This window comes from Pimephales promelas, chromosome 4, assembly GCF_988280905.1.
Source record: "Pimephales promelas chromosome 4, fPimPro1.hap1.1, whole genome shotgun sequence".
Taxonomy (NCBI): Eukaryota; Metazoa; Chordata; class Actinopteri; order Cypriniformes; family Leuciscidae; genus Pimephales; species Pimephales promelas.
The window spans coordinates 9,326,093-9,345,204 of NC_142772.1; the positions used below are offsets into that span (position 1 = coordinate 9,326,093).

Here is a 19,112-nt window from a genome sequence, read left to right on the forward strand (position 1 = left end):
AGACACCAATATAATATACAATTTAAAAAGCCAGTTCATGACCCCTTTAAGCTTTAAATTCTAAAACGGATTGCCATTCATTTGATACACGTAACTATTAAATCCATGCTAGTACTTATTTATTAGATACTAGTAGGCCAAGCTAAAAAAAAAAAAGTATTAGTAACATGATAATAGACGCCAGAACATTAAGGTTTGAATCTTAAAACGGCTTGCCATGTTTCCCTGCAGCGTACACAATCCTCCTGTCCAACAGATGGCGCTAATGACACGTCTGCCTGTATCACTATGTGTCTGTGAAGGAAGGAAGACTGGCAGCTTAGAAAATAAACAAAAGACGGGCTCAGATTAATAAATGTTTTTGAGGTTAACCGTAATCTTTTAACCACGTTTGTGCAGTCTTTAGGTTGAACTATCAGCAAGGGCTGACGGACTGGCCATGAATTTAGACCTATCGCTGCGAGTGAGCGTCTTCTCCGAACAAGGAGGAAGGAAATACATGGAGGATTTAACTGAGGTGATCGTGGAGCTGGAACCCAGCGACGATGAGCTGCGAGAGGCCGGGCACATTGATCCAAAGCCGGACCAAGAGCCCGTCTCTGAAAGCGACCCACCGGACTGCACAAACAAGCCTTTACCAGTCATGGTAACGTGGAGAAACACCCTGTCGGCCGACGAGATCGACGGGACAGAGGAGCCCGGGACTCAACCGGCGGCAGCGGACAGCAGGAGATCGGTCGCGTTCTTCGCCGTGTTTGACGGCCACGGAGGGCGAGAAGCCGCGCTGTTCGCTCGAGATCACCTCTGGGATTTTCTCAAGAAGCAGCGGGGCTTTTGGTCTAAGGATTACCGGAAAGTTTGTGCCGCAATTCGTAAGGGCTTCGTCGCATGTCATCATGCAATGTGGAAAAAGCTTCGTAAGTAACGTTACATTCATGATGACTATTTTCCAATAACATTTCCTGACGCTGGATTTTTTTCAATTGCTTTTTTTATGTCTAACTTTGACTTCGTTGTGAGCAGGTTCGATAATAAGGTTATTACGATGAGTGTAATTTAAGACCTCCAGACAAATTTAACGAATGAAATCACTTACGTGTTCAAATTATTTTTAGACAGATGAATATAAATTCTGGGGCTGCGATTGATCTGTCACCAATTATACACTTTTTGAAATTGGGCGCCACGCTATACACTCGACTGCAGAAAACAGGAAAAAAAAAATCAAATGAACGGATGGGTCATAGTGCGCACCTGCGCATGCGCGGAAATTAACAGACTAAAAAACGCAGGTCTGTCTAAAAACTGTTGCAGACCTAGTTTACAACTTTACACACTGAGAGAGATGAAGCAAATTCATTATACCACGGAAGCCGTTTCCGCAGTAAGGGTAAAATCTTTCCGTGGCAGGGACAGCTGCCACCGAGACCTGTCACTCCAACCGTCACCGCTAGTGGCAGGTCGAGTAAAATATCATTATGTTGGCATAATAAATATTAACTGTCTCATTATTATTTAGTGTCTCATTATAGTGAGCATGTTACTCATAATGACTTCCTATTATTATATTAAATTTAAAAACTGTCCCATAACTGTGTACTTAGTATGTCATAATAATGAGAAATGCTCTCAATAAAGTTAATGTTATAATATTTATTTAGAAGAAAAATCTAATTTAAAGAATTAATATTAACATCTTATAATGAGAAGAGAACCTTTCTTTTTAAAATGGCTTAATATCGTGTATTACCTCGTAATAAGAAATATTCTAAGAACGACTTGACGACCGTACTGATATTTTTTTCCTAATGATGAGGTTTCTTGTAAAAAAGGGTTCTCGTAATGAGTTTCTTGTAATAATGACTTTGTATCTCATAATAATAAGAATCTTTCTCATAAATAATAATGATTATAAGAAGCTTTCTCGTAATAATGACTTAGATTCACATTATTATGAAATACTTGGGCTAGCGTCTCATTATAATGAGAAACTCTTATAATAATGATGACTTTAAAATGTAGAAATATCTACCTTGCAAAAAAAGGGGAAAAGTCTCGCACAGCACACCACTCGAACTTTAATAATTTAGGCACTTTTGTTTATAAATGTATCCTAATGTGCGCATGTGCAAAGCCATAGAACAGGTGCGCGTGATGGCAGGCTAGTAGTGATGGGATTTATGGCTCTTTGAGGGGATCCGGATCTTGGCGATCCGTTCCTTTCAAAGAGCCGTTCAAAAGAATGGCTCTTTTGGCTCTTATTAAATATTTAGTATAATCACTGGGAGGAATGATGAGGTGAGATTTGTTGTCAAATAATTCAAAATCAGATATCACACATCAATATCTGAGTTTGAATTATTCTGAAATATTGATTATTACCTCATTTGTCATGTGTGGACTATATTCCATAGGGTTGCACAACATCCCTCTGCTTAGAACGTGACATCACTATTTTGGATTTACCTTTAGTACAAAGTGTGTGTATGTGTAAAGCTGTTGACTTATGTTATTCATACAATACCACAAGAACATTTTGATAAAAAACAACAAAAAAAAAATTTGAAGTTGTAAATATATACTGTAGATACAATGAACACAAAATGCAATGTAAATAAATACAAGCAGTTCCTTACTTTATGGCTTTTTTTTAACTGGAGTAACCATGTGATGGCGGCGTGCACAAGTTTTGGCTCCGCTCCTACCCAATGACATAGGCATGTACGTGGTAGGGTTATAAAAGATAACGTAAGAGTAAATGATGCACGCGCGTGCACTACTATCACACTTATCACCCCTGCGCTGGGTGCGCCCCTTCCCCTTTAACTGAGGAGCTAATTTGCGTGCATCTGTGTAAAACACGCATAAGAAAAAAAGAACGACAGAAAGAAACGGCTCCCCTCCAGCCGCGACTCGGCTCCCATCGTTCATGTTTATGAGCCGTTCAAAAGAATCGGTTCGTTCGCGAACGTCACAACTCTACAGGCTAGCGACATCTGTTGGGCAAAGCCGTCTAAATGCAAGAACACGACAAACATGGCACGGTTTTTTTTTTTAAACTGTTATTTTCATTCATGTGTAATCTATAATATAGTTAAATAACAATGAAGATAAAACTATTATGAGATGTTAATTCATTATTATTTAAAAAGTATCTCATTATGACTTACAGAACTGGATTTTATTCATCTGTGGAGAATTGGCCTTGTAATCAATGTATTGATGCAGTTGGTTAACCCTGTTAACCCTGTTCTTCAGCGGAATGGCCAAAAACATTAACTGGCCTCCCCAGTACTTCAGGCACTACAGCCAGTGTGGTGGTCATCAGAGGGGACCGCATGTTTGTGGCTCATGTCGGGGACTCGTCCGTCGTGCTGGGTGTGAGGGAAGATCCCTCTGATAAAGTCATCAAAGCTGTGGAGGTCACACAAGACCACAAGCCTGAGCTCCCGAAAGAGAAGCAGAGAATTGAGGGACTGGGAGGAAGGTGAGATAGATTTTTAATATTTTTTTAGTCATCATAAGTATCAATCTCTTGGATTTATGCTGTCATTTCCTCTTATTTTGTGTGAGTGTAGTGTGGTGAAGAAGTCTGGCGTGAACCGTGTGGTTTGGAAGAGGCCTAGTCTAACTCACAACGGCCCGGTCAGAAGGAGCACCCCGATCGATCAGATCCCCTTCCTCGCTGTTGCTAGAGCTCTGGGTAAATGCTTAATATTTAATAGATCAGAGTGAGATTGTAATTAAGTAATATGTGGTTTGTACTGACTTCAAAAGACACTGCTTTAAATGGTGTTTAGAAGGATTGTGCAAATCTATTAGTCAAATTCAGTGCCTATTCACTATTCATCATCAGGGACACAGTAGTTCACCCAAAAATGAAAATTCATTCATCAGTTCTGGCAGCATCACCCACATGTTGTTCAACCACATACGACTTAAGACATAAGACCACAAAATGAAGAGATTTATTATGAAACCTGAGAGATTTGTCTCTCATTTCCCCAAAACATTCATACTTCAAATGATTCGAGTGGTTTAAATCCAAGTCTTCTGAAGAGACACGATCTCTTTAAATGATGTACTGATTTTATTCACACACCATAAAAACATAATTAATATAGAAACATTTTTCACAATTGCCAGTAAATGAACAATTACAGGAAAACAGCATTGAAATAACATGAAATTTTGGAGTTAACCCCTTAACGCCTGAATTTATATAGCTGTATATAAAAAAATGTTTTATGTGTTTTTTTGCCTTTAAGTAGATGGTAAATAATGTTGAGATTATCAATTTCACTTTTGCACAACAAATAAATCGAAATTTTGTTATGTTGCAAATTTGCAACAGCGGGCATAATGGTCAATTTGGGGTCAATTTGGTATGTTGAAAATCTCCAACAGCAGGCATTGGTCAATTTGGGGTCAATTTGGTATGTTGCAAATCTGCAACAGCGGGCATAATGGTCAATTTGGTATGTTGCAAATGTTCCTGACCGTGCGTAAACAGGAAATACGTCCGTCACTTTGCGGTCCCACTAGAAACAAGTGCTTGTCGAAGGTCCGTAGCGAATATGCACTAACCGGCATTGGGGGAATGCAGACGTTATCTCGGCTGGTTGACTGAGTCAAACGGTTTGTTGCATATTTGCGACAGTGGGCGTTAAGGGGTTAAAAGACTGAAATTGTATTTTCTTGTAAATCATAGCCTACCTCACTAATCGGTTTTATATACAACTTTAAAAACAACAACAACAAAAAAAACATTTTACAGTGTATAAACTTTGGATGTGCTCAGGATGTTTATGCGTTGTTGAATGTGCTCGTAAACTAATGAACACGGAGAATGCGAGCAGATTTGCTTTGGCTGGTGTTCTCAGCGCCTTCAAAATAAAGGTTCAAAATTCCTACTGGTGACCATGCAACCATGACAATGTGGTGGCTAGTTCCTATAACTCCTAGAACTACCCGGTGCAAAAGCTTCTATACTGGAATGGTAGGCATATGAGGGTGAGTAAATGATGAAAGAATTTTTGTTTTTGAGTGAACCATCACTTTAAACTTAAAGCTAGGATGGAATTGACAGACTTGTTTTTCGGGCTGATGGTTTTAGAGATTTCCAGGATATATTTATTGACAAATGCGACCGTATGCAAGTAATGTTGTAAACGTGTTCGTCCAGGTGATCTATGGAGTTATGACTTCTACAGTGGAAAGTTTGTTGTGTCTCCCGAGCCTGACACCAATGTGGTGACCCTTGACCCAAGACGGCATCGTTACATCATCGTTGGCAGTGACGGCCTTTGGAACATGGTGCCGCCGCAGGAGGCGGTTACTGTGTGCCAGAGCCATGATGAAGCTGTGGTACGAAAAAAAAGTTTCTAACCATATGTTTTAATATTCTAACTTCTCTATTTGTGTTCATTTATAAAGGCCGATTCACACCAAGGATGATAACTATAAAAGTATAGTTCTAAATCTAAAAGAATAGCAGAGTTCACACTTTAACAATGGCACAGAGAAACAATATAGTTGGAATGACTTTCAGAACAATTTTTCTCCGCTGATGAAAGATAAAAAATATTGACAGCCAATCAGTATCTGTCCTGCTTTAAAGCGCTTGAGCTAATGTAGTTCGCTATCTTTCCAGTTAGCATTCTTGGTGTGAACTGGCCTTAAGAGTGCGTTTTACACCCTACAGGCACCCTTCGGGATGTCGGTTGCACGTCGGTTGGGCCGCCATGCATTGATGCGATGGCGCCAACGGATGCTCCGTGCAGACAATACCAGCGTTATAGTTATCGCCCTTCCTGAGCCTGGCAAACCCCACCTTCCTATGCATAGAGATGAGGTCATTCTCAGCCTAGCAGAGGGCCCGCACTGTGACCCAGCTATAGGGTCCCGCTCCAACACACCACTCATTAAGGTAAAAAAAAAAAAAATTAAGGTCATCACAGCAGCACAAAATGTTTATCAAAATGATATACATTTGTCTAAATTTTATTCAAATGATACTAGGGGTGTCCATGGTTAACCGGTTAACCGATTAACCGTTTAAAATTGCATAACCGAGTGAAACCTTTTTGCTCGGTTAAGTGGCGTCAATACATATTTGCACAAAACTTTTGCGGGTTTTTTTTCTGATTGTCGATAAAAAAATATTGTGAAATGACAGCGTTTCTATTAACGGTGTTATGCGACTAAAACATTTTTTTTTTTCCTTTCGCGATAAGCCATTCCAATGGCAACGGACGTTGGTATATCACAGCCACCGCACTAGACATTATTATTATTTATGGAAGGAGACGTGGTGTGTCATCCAAGCATTAATGGCAGGGAAAGTCGCAGAGTTTCTGTGTGTTTCTCCCTCATTTCTGCTCCGCGGTCTTGATTGTGGCATTTCTTTGAGGTTTTGTCTAGTAGGCTATTCCATGTATCATTTATGAATTTTAAAAAAGAACTCTGCCTCGTATATGTCCAAACGGTCAGTGTACTTTTGTGTTCATTCGTTTCCCCTTATTTAATCCGTAGGCCTAATTGCAAAACGAAAAATGAACGGTTGTTGTATTTTGTAAAACGCAGAGTTGAACACCAAAATGTTCATTTGAACTGTAGGACTACGTGCTGCGCAAAAATATATAGGCTATATATCGACGAATTTTCAGATATTTGTTTGATTTTTTTTTTTTTTTGCCCCTTTAAACATTTAAAATATTTGACAAATGAATATGAAAAAAAAAAAAAAGATTTTACTGGTTTTCTGAGGCCAAATTAGAACCTGGAAATTATATTTCCCCCGCAGTGCTGAATGAGAAGAGCCGTAACCACAGCCTACAGAAAGGGGATTTATAGATGATTTATAAGATATAATAAATGTGTCTGATAATGAAATAATATAAAATAACGAGGCATTAATTGTTTATTAATAAACTATTGTTTTCTAAATCAGTTTCTGCTAAAAACAAATCTCCATCCCCGGATGCACCTTTAGAGAGAAATACATAATTAGCTAGGCTACATAATTACATAGTCAGAAGATATTGTCTTTCGATTCGAATTTGTTCGTTTTAAATTGGACATTTAAAGTTTTAGTCTACAAGACTAAAGCTTTAAATGTCCAATTTAAAACGAACAAATTCGAATGCGGTGGCTGTTTCAGTTCTCGCGCTCCAGTTCACGGAGATCATGAAACGCGCCTGTTTGTTAAAGCACAACGTTTTCTTGTTATTGTGAGTTTACGCAAATAAATGTATTTGCGAATAATGTATTATTATTTTCTGTATGACCAGAAATGAAAGAGTATTTTAAGTTGTTTCCACTGAAAGAACTGCAATGAAACTGCAAGTGTTCACATGGGCGTCTCGCAGCCTCCACACTAAGCACACACACTGGATATGCGTCAAAATATTGTGTTTATTTGTGCTTTGTTGCTTTTTTGGATAAAAGCGTCGTCTACATATGCAGCCTAATAAAATGTTACAATAATGATGATTATTATTATTATTTGTGGACACGGAGTTTTTTGCGAAATGGACGTGTTGCCATGTGCGTATTTTCAATTGGCAATTACAGTTTGAAGGGTGATGGAAACGCGCCTACTTTAACTGCTCTGAACTCACCACTGCGTTTTATTTCTATAAATTAATTTCGTTTCAAATGGGGTCCAACCAGTTATTAAAGGTGTTAAAAAAATTAACTCACCTCGAGGTTGCGGCGCGCACATGGTTAACCGAGTATTAACCGATAAGGGCCTCGGTTAACGGTTAATGAAAAACTTGAAAACGTGCAGCCCTAAATGATACAGAACGCAAAAAAAAGGTCTCTTATAATCATTGAAGCCGTCAATCAGCTCAAGCTCACAGTTTTGCACTTGCAAATTCGAATTCATGTTATAATCAAAGAGGCTGTCTATGCATCACAATTAATATCTTGTTTACATTGTTTCTAGTGCTGCAATAAAGGATTATTTTGATAAACGATTCGGACGATTATTATTATTATTTTCCGATTAATCTGATAAATTCAATTAGATTTTTTGGTTTATTATAATTAAATAAATACCCTGATTACCCTAATTTATGGGTTTTATGTGTAAAAGTGTACTTTAAAAAGTGCAAAAGCCACACATTGAGTTTTACTAATATCAATGTTTGTGTTGTTTTTAATTATAAACTATGATCAATGTAAAACATAAGAAAACATTATATCCAATGTTTTAACACAATTTTTGTTAAAAATAAATAATTCATTTAATTTTTATTCAAAATGAATTGAATTATAGGGATAAATTGATCAAATAAATATAGAAAGTCTGAAAACAAGTGTGTGAACAGAGCCGCAATAGATCGCGTTTGAAAAAGAATTTAATCTTAATAGAAGACAAATGCTATAAAAAGAGAACGGAATGGAGGTATGTAGCAAGCTAACAGGCTTGATGAAAAGGACGGGAAAAATGATGCATTAGTGCACAAGCATTCGCTGAAAACCACTGAGTACAGTGACTAAAAAACAATATTTTACTGCTGCTGTTATTAACTGCCTTTATATTTAGTGCTTCACTTTGTAAACTCTGTTTTAATTTAATCTATTTCTGCGGTTGCGCTATTTTAATCCATCACTTATGTTGCGAGCAAATTGATTGTGCAACCTGATGCTCGAGACAAAATACAGACATCCCAGGTCTCCCGGAAGTTCTGGGAGTCACCCGCATATTGATAGCAGCTCCCTGATGCCCACAAATTAGTTCAAAACTCCTGGAATCTAGAGCGCACAAGCAAGAGCGTGCAAGTGAAAAAGAAGAGGCTATGGCTGCGTCCCAATTCGCCTTTTTATACTACACCCTAAAAGTATGTACTCTTTTTGGGAAGAAAAAGTACGTACTTTTGAGTGTGTAGTAAAAGAGTAGGCAAGCTTTGGGACATACTACTTTGTCATATTTAACGGACAGATCTGTCGCGTGCGTCCTATCACCGTAAACTGCCCTGTCAAACATCTCGTCACAGTTAAAATCCTTCATAGAATTTCTTACCATTTCGGAGAGAAATGTAGCACGTTCATCTGCCAGTCGTGGGTCTTTCATGCGGACGTAACACCTCCTTTACAATTTGAATGTAATGATGTATTTAAAAGTTAATGGCTAAACGTATCTTTACAAAAGTTCACAATGCTGCTGCAGATGCAATATAATGTAGCCAACATTGAATACATACATTTTCATCAGGTGAGATACTGATAATGAATCACTCAAACCTCTCTACGCAAACATGTCCATGTACTAATTCTATTTTCGAATACTATTTAGGACGGATAGTATTCGAATTGGGATGCAGCATAAGCTCCAAACCATGTAGCGCATGGCGGGAATGCATGTAAGACAAAGAGCATCATGATTGGCTTGTTTCAGCCAATCACCAGTAAATGCTCCCTGAGACGTAAGCAGACCAACTAATTGATAACGACATTGTTTCTACACTTTGTTGGATATAATAATAGGATTCGCAAGCATGCATAAGTTAGCTGTACTGTTTGCACTGGAATTGAGTGGATTCTGAACTTAAAGGCCTCTGATTTGCCATTGCATCTTAGCAGACATTTCTGCGACCCTGTTTACACCTGGTTTTAAGATACGTTTTGGTTGATCGGATGGGCGTGGACGAGGGACACACGTACCCGTTTACACCTGGTGTTTGAATCCATCTCTTTTGTCCACTTTTAACCACGTCTGTGGGCGGGTAAATTTATGTTTTATTCAGATCTTTCGATCTAGATGGACAAAATAAACTTGTGCAATTTACATATGCACGCGTCCAGAGATGACGGAAAAACATACGGATCGCATCATTTAGTTTCTGGTCTGATAGCTGCAAGACCACACTGAACGGTACTATTAAAGTGTACCGGCGGTGAAGGTGTAAAATCAATGACGATGTAGAATAATTCAGTCCAGGGTGTTTATTTTGGTGCAAAAATCGTGATTCCCAGCAAAAATATATACAATGAAAAACAAAACAAACTAAGGCAAAAATAAATATATATCTATAAAAATAAATATACAAATCTAGCAGTCTGTATTCCGGCTATGCCAATATCAAGGCCCAAAATACAAGGAGTAATGCCACACTCCAAAAACACACTCCACAAAATGGCTACCAGAAGCCCTTTTATATAGTTAGGCTCCTCCCACTTCTGGAACATCCCATGTAAAAGTAAATGAAAATTTCAAAGTAAGATAAAACTATACAAATACTTCAAATAAATGATATTAATACACAATCTAAGCATCACATTAGTAATTACAAAGTGTTGCTTACACATTAAGAAGAAAAATGCCAGAGACATGATAGTTTCCCAGATTTCCCCCTGTGATGTCACTGACAATGGAATTTCCCTTCCTACTGGGCAGATGACGACTTTAAAATGGCAGCCATGGCTGCACATGGGTTTGAGAAGTGAGAAGTGACCCACCATGCGAGTACAACGGTGTTTTATGTGTATGTTAGTTAGTTATAATAAACTGTTAACATTTGTAAGAATTTGGTGTGGTTTCTTTGAATGTTAAATCATACAACAAAACAAGAGAAAACATTAAGCATTGTAACAAAACCCACAAAAGAAAAGAAAATTATTTAAACAAAACTGTAGGACAAAGCAGAGGTTATTACACCAACTAAACAGAGAAATAACCACACATCAATATATATATATATATGATGTTATTTTGCCGGCATCTGGATTGTGTGTGGTTGTATAATGAATGATGTAAACTGTTAATTGGTGTACATGTACTTCAGCAGTCCTTTCAAAATAAAAGTCATAAGTCACAGGCTATCTGTGACAGGTACATTTTTCGTCTTCAAACCAAACTTGGTTCTCCAATCGCCAAAGTTTAAATCCTGTCTTGCTAGTGCGCTTCCCATTACGTTTACACAATAGGTCAGTAGGCGGAGAGTAGACGGTATTTTGCTGCTTTTCAAACACATTCAATCACATGAGTATTTACACTATGAAAGCAATCCGGTCGAATGGGGTTTTGACTTCCTCTGGAAGTGGTTGAAAGTAGACAAGCTCAACATTTAAGACCCCGTACACGACACTAACATAATACCAGGTGTAAACAGGGCCTGTGATTGGCTGTAATGCTCAATGCTAAAAAATAAATCCATTTTTGATGCTTTTCAACAGTGGGCACTAGTCAATACCTGTATCTTGAGTCTGGGATTGTCACATTCGAACAATTCCGGTATCGACTTGGTACCAAAGTACCAGTGCTTTTCACAACACTTGTCTGCAACTTCAAGCAGACAAAAACAGGAGTTCATGATACCCTTGAACTTCAAGAGATTTCTGTACACTGTCCAGACTCACAGCTAATCAGAATTTTTCAGATAAGACTTTTCACAGAGTTCCTGCTCATGTTAGCCACACTTTGGCTCCATGCCCACCAAAAGAGAGACTAACACACTGCTCATCAGTCCTGCCTACTTTTCCCGATCGAGGCCTCCATTGTCAGAGCAGTTCCGATGGAAGCCATGTCTCCGTGTTTGTTTGGCCCCAGTGTGTTTGAAGCACAGCTCCTCCAGCTGCTCTTGGCTGTTTTGCTTTGGCTCGGAGAGCTGGAGAGTGGACAGATGTTTGTGTTTTTAATCCTTTTAAGTGGAGTGGATTAGAGGTTTAGGGAGGCCGCTTTGATCATTTTTCCTGTTTGCTCTTCTGGTGCTGTTATGATTTTGATAGAGGGGAAATGAAAAATACAGAACAGGGCAAGAGAATGCAAAAGAGCAGCCGTGATGCGTTTCCCCTGTTGTATTGCAGTGATGAAGACCAGACTTTACACTCATTTTATTCGCATTTTGTCTTTAAGAGTTGTTCCATTTGCTTGCAGTTTGAATCTTTTCAATTTCTGGTACATTCCTTTGGAATATTTTTTTAAAACTTTTTTTTTTTTAACTTTTTAATATTTCTTTTAGGGATTTACAGATATTAAAATTCTGGCCAACACGGATAAACTGATCATTATTGTCATGGTATGACTGATATTAAAATTCGGTACTATTTTGTCTAGATAAGTTGAACACCGAATGGTTTCAAATGCTACACGATTTCTATGCATTAAAACATGATGTACCATATGGAAAATTAGTATTAATTAAGACTTAATACTTTAAATTTGCCATAATCTAATGCTTAAAGTTAACGTTAATCTTTAATACAATGATAAATATTACATTTAACAATGTTTAATGCAAAAAAGGGCAAATGAGCATGCATAAGCTCATTAGCATAACGTTGGGTAAAATTTCCGACGTTAGGAGAATAAAGTTAACATGGCATTTTAATGTGATATGGTATAACAATAATATCTATAGCAAGAACTCTTTTTAGTCACTGAACTTTTCCTCCTGATTCTTTTCTTTTTTTGCCTTTTGTTTTGTTCTTTTTTCGCCTTTTGTTTTTTAACAATGTTTAATGCAAAAAAGGGCAAATGAGCATGCATAAGCTCATTAGCATAACGTTAGATAAAATTTCTGACGTTAGGAGAATAAAGCTAACATGCCATTTTAATGTGATATGGTATAACAAGAATATCTATAGCAAGAACTCTTTTTAGTCACTGAACTTTTCCTCCTGATTCTTTTCTTTTTTCGCCTTTTGTTTTCCCTGTAACAGTATGAAAATACTGTATAGAACATACACTCCACATTTGTGGTCTGTTTTCCTGATATAATTTGCTAGATCCCATAAATAATTTACTGGAATGCGCTAAGCTCTCGTTTTTCTCCCCAAATCCTCACGTCTCTTTCCAGGTTTGTTTTCACACAGACGCTTTACAATGTACTCGTCTACCCTTTTCGCTACTGATCATATTAGCAGTGTTTACTGGAATGTTTCTAAAGAAGGTAAATACAATATTTATTGTCTGTCAAAATGACGGAATTCCAGTTAATGAACAGTTTTGATTAAGGCAATGTAGAGTTACATACATCGAAATTATTCAACCCCCATTGCAAATCAGGTTTATGTGCAAAATGTACAGACTTTCAGCTGTTTGCAAAGACCAAATCTAACAAAAGTAATTGAAACAACACAACAAATGTTTCAAGTGTTTTACCCAAATTCAACTGAAATTGCAAATTTTAATGACTTCTGCAGTCTCAAAATTATTCGATCCCTTCATGGCAATTATCTTTAGTACTTAGTAGAACACCCTTTTGCTGTTATGAACTGCCGCAAACAAGTTGTATAACCAGACACCAGCAGACGTTTTCAATATTTGTAATAATAAGAAATGTTTCTTGAGCACCAAATGGATCATGTGACAGTGAAGACTGGAGTAATGATGCTGAAAATTCAACTTTTTCATCACAGGAATACATTACAATAAATTAGAAAAATGTAATAATAGTTCTCAAAATTTTTGTTCTCCTAATTTGATTTATTCTCTAATTGAATGCTGTGTTTTTATGACAGATAAATGCTGCTCTGTTTTTCTTTCTTTTCTGTTTTTAAAAATACATTTAAAAAATCTGTTATATTATGATAAAAATAATCCTCATAAATAGATTAATTGTAGTTTGTTAATGTTTGTTGTATGAATTTCTTTTTCTGCTGAACACTAAAGAAGATCATTTGAAGAATATCGGTTACCAAACTTGTATAATTTGGGGGAAAAAAAAAATACACACACATATATATATATATATATATATATATATATATATATATGGAGGTCCATGAACTGCTGGGTTACCATCATTCTTCAAAATATCTTTTGTGTGTGTGTTCAGCAGAAGAAATACATTCATACAGGTTTGGAACAACTTGAGGGTGCGTAAATGATAGAATTTTCATTTTTGGGTGAACTAACCCTTTAACTTGTTATGGAGCTGTCAACTTTCTCAAAAGGGTTTTGCCTACTTTTACTACTAGCTTGGCAAAAGTAGCCTTAAAGGTGCTCTATGCATTATTTAACGGCCTCTAGTGGTGATGTTTCAGAATGCAACAAGAGCGCTCGTGCTTGTGTGCGTACTCAATCTCAAGAGCGAGCGAGCATTCACTACCGGCCACACGGAGACTTTCAACGCAACGGTGAAAGCATCACACAACATGCTGGAAACTAATGTAAACATTTAGCCGACATGTGATGTTATATAGCATAAGCCATTTCCAGTGGTGGAATGTAACGAAGTACATATACTTTGTTACTTTACTTAAGTACATTTTTCACGTATCTTTACTTTACTTAAGTAGAATAAATAGTGCATACTTTTTACTTTTACTTCGTTACATTTTGCAGCAATTATTATACTTTCTACTCCACTACATTTCTACAACTTCTGTTACATTTTCATTACATTTTCTGATCAGTTTTCCCCTGCCAAAACGTAATCTGACCGTCCGTTCGTTGCTCGTTTGTCTCACCAGTGAGGTTTGGTTGCCATAGATGCATCAACTAAATGCGTCTCGCACGCAGTGTGTTTATCGTGCAATTTATACTCAAAAAATGTATTTTTACGTGTATAAGAAACACACCGTGTGTAATACGTTTGGTTAGGATTATGGCAAGCCAAGAGGTTCAGAATAACACCATAAATTAATCGCGTCTACTGCCAAACATAGTTGTTAACATGTATATACTATATATATATATACTATATATAGTAAGGATAAGCATGGTTTATATTGCCTAAATGCAAGCTTGTTTCATAATCATTGAACATCATTATAGGAGTATTAGGTTGAATGAGTTAGAATTAAATGTTTTATTAATCATTAGAAAATAGTCATTAAGAGAATTAATTGTTATGCAAGTACTTTTACTTTTAATACTTAAAGTACATTTAAAATCAGGTACTTTTTACTTTTTACTTAAGTATGGTTGTCATTGTGTTACTTATCTGGTTATTTGTACTTTTACTTAAGTACTGAGATTCTTATAATTCTTAAAGATTACTTAAGTACTGAGATTCTTAAATAATATTTATCTGGTTATTTGTACTTTTACTTAAGTACTGAGATTCAGTACTTCCTCCACCACTGGCCATTTCACTAACTATTCGTGTATCTTTCACAATCAGCAATGTCAACATCGGTGAATGTATAATATGATAACGGTGTAACAGTAAGATCGTATTAAGTAACATTACTGTACTAAACGTGTCTGGAAATGTGTATAAACAATATGGTAGTAGTGGGATGAGTGACGTTAGTCATTAGATCTAGTAAATAAAATAAGTTACATCCTAAAGCACCGACTTTTTGTTATCCTGGAACATTCTTTTGTATTCATGTCATGTTTCATGTAGTTAACCTTGCTATTTCACTAGAGTTTACTATGTTGATCCGCGTTTTCGTCCGTAGTCGATCAGATTCACGTTTTGCCTGACGAGCTTGAGCAGATAAAACTTTTTTTGTTTTTTATGTTTATGTGGAGTTTGTGTTGGAGTCTGTGTTGTGCTGGATGCAGGACGTTTTGGGGGGGTTATCAGACTCCATGTCGTCAGTGCCGTTGGTCGCATGATAGACTGTAGGATAGAGTAGGGCTGTCGCGGTAACCGCCAATATTGTAGTACCGCCCTTCTGACAAGTCAACCGCAGAGGATTGCACGTAACCGCAGCAACCGCGATATTCACGTTTTTTTTTTTAAAAGGCTATACCCTTCTTGTTTTGAACTTAATGCATGTGTATTGAATGTTAAACAAGTTCATAATGATAACAAGACTGTTTATCATGGTGATGTGTAGCCTACAGGCTTCACACAGACAGTGAATGAGAGAGATCGGCAGAGCGCGTGCAATTACCTGCGTCTGTCTTTGAAGTCGTGAAAAGCTTGTCGTGTCAAAGGGAATCGAAATATTTGTCGCATCATCATTTTAACGTTCTCTTCACGGGTATTTTCCCATAAATAAACATCAGCGCTGGTCAGCATCCCACAGCACAAGGAAGCCGTGGGGTCACGCATTGAATCAATGCTATATTGGTCTCTAATAAGTTAAGCATCAGCTTCAGTGTTGTCCATGCGACGCTTTGCTGCTCAGCTGAGCCTTGAAAAGTTGAACCTCAAAGTTAAAAATAATTAACATCTTGTTTCTTTACATCTCTTTTAATGAATCAGCTTTTTTAAACGTGTTCGTTGAATGAACGGTTCAATGACTCGCTCAAAGTCCGTTGTCATAACAAAATGCGCGCTGAGTGAAAGTCTTTCAATGCGCATATACTATGTAGACGCTGTTTAGTTTCGGTTACATTAGTTACTGAAAATGTCCTCGTTTTTGTCCACATCGTAAACTTTATTTATATAGCAACAAATACATCTAAATTAAATAAGTAAATAAATGGCGGTAATACCGCATATCGCGCTATTGAGCCACTCAATATTACCGCAAGGGAAATTCCATAACCGCGACAGCCCTAAGATAGAGAGGCTCGGGAGCGCGCATGCACGTCACATCCGACGGATTTCGCAGGAAATCCGACCCGGAGACCTCGCATATAAATATGAATATTGGCCTTCAGAGGTAATAGCAAAACCCGAAAAGTGGATCATTGCAATGTGTGATTACAACCCCTTCAAACACAGGCAATTAAAAAAAGGATTCATTTTATATATAAAAAAATTACATATAGGACCTTTAAAAGGAGCTTCCCAACATGTGTAATTTGTAAATGATAATGCTATTTCTTGGTTTAGAAATGGGTAAAACACAAAATGACTGAATCTTTGACCCTCTACAGACCCCGGATCCAGACCTGTCCTCAGCCAGCAGCGAGTCTTTGCCGGCACTGGAGAGAAGGAACGGTCTGTCAGGAGTAAGTCTCAGCACAGAACCCCCGTTAGAGGAAAACCTCCCCTACATTGAGCTCATGGACAAAGCTTCCTTGACTGTGTGCCCCTTTGAGGGCAACTGGACCCCAGAGATGCCCCTGTCCTCACCAGATGTGTCAAGTCCGGTAGGGAAGAGGCCCAGGCGCAGCCCCCTCACCCCGAGCAGCTCCCGCCGGAGGACTAGGGAACGCTCCGTACCCAAACGCAACATCGGCAAGAGTCCCAAACAGGCGCCCAGCGTCACAATACTGCAGCACCGTAAAGCGACCCTCTGCGTCTGCTAAAGTCAGACTGCACACACTAACACAGATGAGCGAAGATGGATGTTCAACCATCCACTCGGATATTCTGCATAGTCACAGGAATAAATAACTGCTATTGTTTTGACTGCCACTTTTTATTTGTAATGTATGTTTTTTTTTTTAAATAGTGTTTCATTTCCTCCTTTTCCTTTTAATGATGTGAGGGTAAAAAATTGATCCCCCTTTTAGTGTTTGTATTTAGTCATTTTATATGAAAAAAAATATTCAGATCAGTCTCTAAGGAATATTCTTTTAAAGGATGTTTTTAATCTTTTACCCTTTTAAAATTAAACAGAAAATCCATCTTTTACATTTCATGAATTGCTTGTACAGATTTTCTGAAAATGACCAAATAATTGTAGACATACAGTATATAATATTTTTATATTTGCTATATTTTTTCTCCAAATAATCAATTTTCTTGCCCCACAATCCCTGTGCACATTTGGCCATGCCAATATACTTTGTGCATTAAATGTTCACACCAATGTATTTGTTATTACCCTGTCTTTCTAATTTTGAGTTACTGCATGAGTTGAAACTAAGACGCATTTCTGATCATTGGATTACAGAGCAATTGTTTTATTATTATTATTTTGATAAAACCTTTGTAAAGGGTGTGGATTGCATGTTCTGTTATATCCTTAGAAACTGGCTTTTTCTTGGGGTGTGTTTTGTTTTTTGACTGTTGTATAATGGAATCTACATTTTCATATGTATTTCGATATTGTAAGTTATTTAATATCAATAATGTCTGTTAATGAAAAGCAGATAGCATCTTCCAACACCAGTTCCAGAGCTAATGTGAGGTGTGGTTTAAGCTGATGCTGAGGCCGAGGTGTGAGTGTACAACACATTTTTAGCGAGATGTTTCTCGAGGTCTTTGAGATTTTGTCTTTCGAAGGAGGTTTTCCAGTAAACTGTCAGTGGATAAGTAACATTTTCATAGAGTTGTTTATGAATATTCACTATTTGCTAAAGTGACAGTTTTGGTTTGATTATTTACTTCATGTGGTGTTGCCTGAAGGACAGTTACAGTTTGATGGATTTAAATGCATAGGAAATTTATTAAAAATGAACACATAAATCCAGTTATATTGTGGTTGCTTATTTCAAAAACATCTACAAGGGGCCTACATTATATATAAATAATGGTAATAGTTTACAATAAGGTCTAATTTGTTAACATTAATTAATTAATGCATTTGCTAACATCATCTTATAATTAGCAATATACATATATATATAAATGCATTTATTTATCTTTGTTAACGTTAGAAAAATCAACAAACACAGCTTTGGATTTTAAAAATGTGTAAGTAAATGTTAAAATTACCATATATTAAGATAAATAAATGCTGTGGACGTATTGTTCAAAGTCATATATATATATATATATATATATATATATATATATATATATATATATACTGTATATATATATATATATATATATATACAGTATATAATGACAGAAATAATATTGTTTTAATGACATTCTGTATGGTAAAAACTTTTTTTTTTCTTCTTGTTGAAAACAGCATTTGTAAAAGCCTGTATAGATGGCCTGAGCAATAATGGAGGTTTAATTGAGGTTATTCCCTTTTATTGTGCTTTTCTGAAATGCGTAATCGTTTATATTGAACTGCATCTCTCTCTGAAATGGTTTTGAATATTAGTACATTAGAAGCCGTTTAGTTATGGGTTTAATGTTTTTTTTCTCCTTGAATTGTAATAAAGAGACACAGTTTTCGTGTTAGATTTCTTGAGAAGCATCGTCACATTACATGGACTTAAAGGGATACTTTACTTTGAAATTAATTTTTGATAAGTTTTAGCTTACCTCAAGGGCATCCAAGATGTAGTGTCTTTGTTTCCACAGTATTTTCAATTTTTAAATTTTTCGGTCAAACCGGTGTTGTCTGTCAGTCATATAACTTAATGCAGGTCTATGGAGCCCACCTCAAAGAGCATGCACAGAGAA

General features: G+C 36.9%; 1 protein-coding gene across 1 annotated transcript; it reads left to right on the forward strand.

The window, feature by feature from the left end:
• The first annotated feature begins 273 nt into the window (after window positions 1–273).
• On the forward strand, window positions 274–18,219 carry ppm1db (protein phosphatase, Mg2+/Mn2+ dependent, 1Db). Its single transcript, XM_039662310.2, has 6 exons — window positions 274–917; window positions 3,259–3,487; window positions 3,579–3,703; window positions 5,186–5,367; window positions 5,705–5,929; window positions 16,736–18,219. Exons 1-6 carry the CDS (start codon window positions 440–442, stop codon window positions 17,108–17,110), a joined length of 1,614 nt encoding a protein of 537 aa, XP_039518244.2. The 5' UTR covers window positions 274–439; the 3' UTR covers window positions 17,111–18,219.
• The last annotated feature ends 893 nt before the right edge of the window (window positions 18,220–19,112 follow it).

What these genes read in the sequence shown, in the direction of transcription:
- ppm1db (XM_039662310.2), top strand. Translation starts at nt 440, where the DNA reads ATGAATTTAGACCTATCGCTGCGAGTGAGCGTCTTCTCCGAACAAGGA. An exon ending in CGCTGTTGCTAGAGCTCTGG is followed by an intron (nt 3,704 to 5,185) that starts GTAAATGCTTAA and finishes GTGTTCGTCCAG; the next exon opens with GTGATCTATGGAGTTATGAC. An exon ending in CCAACACACCACTCATTAAG is followed by an intron (nt 5,930 to 16,735) that starts GTAAAAAAAAAA and finishes GACCCTCTACAG; the next exon opens with ACCCCGGATCCAGACCTGTC.